Raw genomic sequence first — 4,816 nt, 5'->3', positions numbered from 1 at the left:
TGACAAAGTAAATGAAAAATTAGAAATGATACAAAATCTACACACAGAAATCCAGAAGATTAATACTAAATTTTCAGAAATAGGTAAGACGATGAATGGGCAAATGAGTAGAATTGAATCAATGGAATATAAAATTAGTGAGACTGAAGGCAAGTACCTCAATACTTCTTTGGAAAGCGATCAATCAAAAAAAATTAAAAAAAGATAAAAATGAAACGAAGAAAGCCTAAGGTTCATGTAGGATACCATCAAAAGGAATAACCTATGTGGAATCAGAATTCCAGAACAGGAAGAGACAATTAAAACAACAGAAAAAATTGTCAAAGATTTGTTGGAAGAGAATTTTCCTGCTATGATGAAAGATGAGAATATATCCATTCAAGAAGTCCAACAAACCCCAAACAGGATAGATCCCAAAGAAAATCACCAAGACATATGTATCACCATCAAACTCACCAAAACCAAAGACAAAGAAAGAATGCTGAAAGCAGCATGGAGAAAATGAAAAGTTACCCACAAAGGGCAACCAAAAGACTAAGCTCTGATTTCTCAGCAGAAACCATGCAGGCAAGAAGGCAATGGGATGGTATATATAAAACTCTGAAAGAAAAAATTTCTAGCCAAGAATTATATAAGTGGCAAAACTGTCCCTCAAATATGATGGTGAAATTAGGACATTTCCAGATAAGCAAAAATTAAAGGAATGTGTTAAAACCAGACCAACCTTACAGGAGATGCTAAAGGAAGTCCTATGGACAGAGAACCAACAACAGGAAACAACAACCAACCATTAGCACACATGATATAACCCATAAACCAACCCAGTTACTGAAGTATCCAAAGTAGGTAAGCTTACAAAATTATAAATAGGGAACAAGAGATATCAATTGGCAAATGAGGACAACTACAAACCAAAAAGAAAGGAAAAACATAGTGCAGTTACAGATTTTCTAAATGGCGAGGAAGTCAAGACAATTGCAAGATAGAATGGACTGTTCTAAACTTGGGAACAAATTATAAATCACAGAATGTGGTGAAATGCTTGATGTGGCCCTTCTAGCCATTGTCCTCCATTTTCCAATATATTGTAAATGCTATTATCCATGCCTATTTGGGGTGGTGTGGTAAATAAAGGTCCGGTGTCAACATGGCTAGGCAGTTGGTAGTAGTCATTCCTTATAATGACTCGCAGTTGGCTCTGTGGTGGGATTTGCCATGAGTAACTGAGTAGCTGCTGATTATTAAAACCATCCACTTGGGTTATTTCTGTTGTACCACCACAGGTGGGGTATATCTTGAGTCCTGCCTTGCTGGAGGGTATAACTCAAATCACCACCCTTAGCTTCCTTGAGGGTATACCTATGAATCTTCTGGTAAGGTTCACCCTCCTCTTGCCCTGGTTCTGCGTTTTGGCTCATCGTCATCTCACTCCTGGATTTGGGACCACAGTTGTCATCTGATCTGCTGATGGAGGCTCATCAAACCCCAAGAATTGGGAGGATACTCCAAACCTACTTACAGACCTGGGACTTGCCAGCCTGCCAGCCTCCCAGCCTCCACCACCACTACATGAGACAATCCCTTGGGTGTCTGTGAGTTCTGTGAGGCATTACAGTGAAATACAGAACCCTAAAATGGGGGAGATTCCTGAGAGGAGGAAGACGAGTTAACGTCTGAAATGATGGAGGGACATAGTAGTTTGGACATTTGGGACATCTTTAACCTCCACCTCATGGGGACGGGCCTTGTGCTGATCTTTCTAAGAGAAATTGTTCAAGCACAGAATAACCTCAAAGAAAAATGATAAACTAACTTCTCATCAAAATGAAAAAGAGGGAAAACACAAATATTTAGCAAATATTAAAACAACAGCAATGAAGGAAGTGATAACACAACTCACAAACAAAATGAGCTCAGCACAGAAAATTATATGGAACAAAGAAATCAGCATTACCACGAAAAAATACATAACAAAATAACAGCAACAAATTCATACTTGTCAATAATTACACAGAATGTCACTGGATTAAATGCACTGCTCAAGAGACGGGAGAGTTGTAGACTGGATAAGAAAACATGACCCATCAATATGCTGTCACAGGAGAATCGCCTTAGACACAAAAGATACAGACAACAGAGGCAAATACTATTACATACACAATACTGCATTACAGTAACAACAAACTCTAGTCTATAGGTAAATGCATAGACAGGTGAGAAGATAAGGTGTGGGTGGGTGAACAGGAATATACCCATGACCACAGATAGATAGAGCTGATGATATTCTTACATGTGCATTTGTGCTACAAAAATATCTATAATACATTATAGAAGTAACAGGGAACAAGGTTAGAGTAGCTTCACAGTGACAGCCAAGCACCTTGATGGAGAGAGTCACCAGGCCTGCAGGCTCAGGACCATGGTCTAAGGGGACATCAAGCTCAATTGGCACAACATAGCATAAAAAATCTTGTTCTACATCCTACTTTGGTGTGTAGTGACTGGGGTCTTAAAAGCTTTCGAGAGTCATCTAGGATACAATTACTGGTCTGTCCTTGTCTAGAGCAAAGAAGAGTGAAGAAAATCAAAGTCATATGGAAACAATTAATCCAAGGGTATTATGGATCACAAGAACCTCAGCCTTCACGACCCTGAGACTGGAAAAACTAAACAGAGCCCAGCTACCAAGGCCAACCAGTCAGAAAGGGATCAAAACTGGAGAACCTGGATAGAGTGGGAGGGAAAAATGTGGAACAAAACTCAAAAACACAAAAATGACCAGAATTACTGGTCAAACAGGGACTGGTGGAATCCCCGAGACTATGGCCCCAGGTTATCCTGGGCATGGAACTGGACTCACTTCTATGGATTAACTCTCAGCCAAACAGTAGGAAGGCCTACAAGCAGAACACCTACCAACTGAGATGCACCCACCTACCCTAGGGAGATGTACCTTTTACATCAATCCAACCATGAGACATCAGAAGAGCAGCATTTGCATAGCAGGAAAGCTGGACAGACAGGAATGCATAGATAAGGACACAGGGAAGCGGTAGTCGCAGGGAGGAGATGTGAGGAGTGCACTTTATTGTTGGGATTGTAATCAAGGCTATGAAACCAAATGTTCATGAACTGTTGAGAGTAAAAGGAATCTGCTTTGTAAATTTGCACCCAAATCACAATAAATTTTTGTTTCTTGAAGTAGACTAGAGGTTACCAAGGGCAGGGCAGGGGAAGAGGAAAATAGGGAGTTATTTCTTAATGGGTTTCTGTGAGGGTGACACACAAAAAAAGTCTGGATAATGGTGATGATAACACAACACTGTAAATGTACTTAATGGTTAAAATGGTAAATTTTATGTTATATACATTTTATCACAATAAAAGAAAGAAAAACAGAAGCAAGGGGACAGAACTGAGAGAGTAAAGTCTCAGAGGAGTTAAGAGAAGATGGGATCTCCAGCAAAGACGAAGAAATTCATTAGGCAAGATGATTGATACTTCTTCCCCTAAAAGAGAATAATTCTCTGACAAAAAAATTAAAATACATGCCGGAAAATATTAATTTTCTATATAAAAATAAGAAAGGTAACTTGCTGAGTAGGTTAGGGAGAAAGTCATAAGATCTTGTGAAAGACGTAAAAGGTTTGGGGTAGCTGTGGTGAGAAATAGAAGGATTAATGTTTACCTAATGGCTAGACCTCATCCCCCTGTAGTGGTATCCAAGAGCACAGTTGGGAAGTATTCTCTAGTGATGTGAGTAAAGTAAAGATGATCTACAATGGAATTGATTTCAGAGAATAAAAATTATAGTGTCTATTTTTTATTCTTATATTCAGGGTTATAAAGTTAGCCATGTATCCATATTTTCCTCATAACTTGTATTATAAAGAAAATTTACTTACTTGATTGGGCATCAATAATCATGGAAGATGAAGTTGATGACTGTTCATTACTTGCATCAATTTGAACCAGGGATGCATTTTTAATATTATTTTCTTCTATCTTCCAGTTATTCTTATGCAGCAAGCCTTCAATATTGGTGACTTTACAGCTAATACCACAGCCTGGCACGACCTGGAAATCTATGCAGGTACCCAAGGTTTCAGTATACAGCTCCTAACAAATAGAATGAGAAGAGTTTCCTCTGCTGTTCTAATAATGCAAAGTCATACATTAGCACATTCAAAGATCACCAAAAAACAAAACAAACAAAAAACCCAATGTCACTGAGTCAATTCCAAAGCATAGTGACCCTACAGCGCAGAGTAGAACTGCCCTATAGAGGTTTCTTAGGCTGCAAATTTTTATGGAAGCAAACTGCCACATCTTTCTCCTAGGAATGGCTGGTGGCTTCGAACTACCGATCTTTTGGTCAGCAGCCTAGCACTTAACCAATGCACCACCAGGGCTCCTTTCATTCGAAGATTAAATAAAAAAACCAAACCCACTGGCACTGAGTCAATTCTGACTCAATAACAACTCCCATTGGGTTTCCAAGGCTGTAAATCTTTATGGAAGGAGACTGCCTCATCTCCCTCCCACGGAGCAGCTGGTGGGTTTGAACTGCCAACCTTCTGGTTAGCAGCCAAGTGCCTTAACCACACCAACAGAGCTCCTGTTCATTCAAAAATTACACCTGATTTAGAGGTTTAGATACATGATACATGCCTGATTAATTCTAAATGTTTAGAATACAATGGTCATTTAACATTGCCTACTTGACAGTGGAGGAGCTCTGGTAGCGTAGTGCCTAAGGCACTTGACTGCTAACCAGAAGGCTGGTGGTTCAAACCCACCAGCCACTCCTCGGAAG

The 4,816-nt window shown here is 39.5% G+C and overlaps 1 protein-coding gene across 1 annotated transcript in view; it reads right to left on the bottom strand.

Annotated features, from left to right (window-relative positions):
- ATP7A (ATPase copper transporting alpha) overlaps positions 1-4,816 on the bottom strand; it is a gene marked incomplete at its 5' end in the record, with an annotated part of 170,780 nt that overhangs the window by 85,639 nt on the left and 80,325 nt on the right. The window contains one exon of the mRNA XM_007958337.2: positions 3,906-4,119. Within this exon, the coding sequence (XP_007956528.2) occupies positions 3,906-4,119 (214 nt within the window). The remainder of the gene's footprint in view (positions 1-3,905; positions 4,120-4,816) is intronic.

Source organism: Orycteropus afer, unplaced genomic scaffold (assembly GCF_000298275.1).
Source record: "Orycteropus afer afer isolate SDZICR_OR568_19922 unplaced genomic scaffold, OryAfe1.0 scaffold00930, whole genome shotgun sequence".
NCBI classification, from domain to species: Eukaryota; Metazoa; Chordata; class Mammalia; order Tubulidentata; family Orycteropodidae; genus Orycteropus; species Orycteropus afer.
The sequence above is the reverse complement of the archived record's forward strand: the minus strand, read 5'-3'. Positions and strand labels throughout refer to the sequence as shown.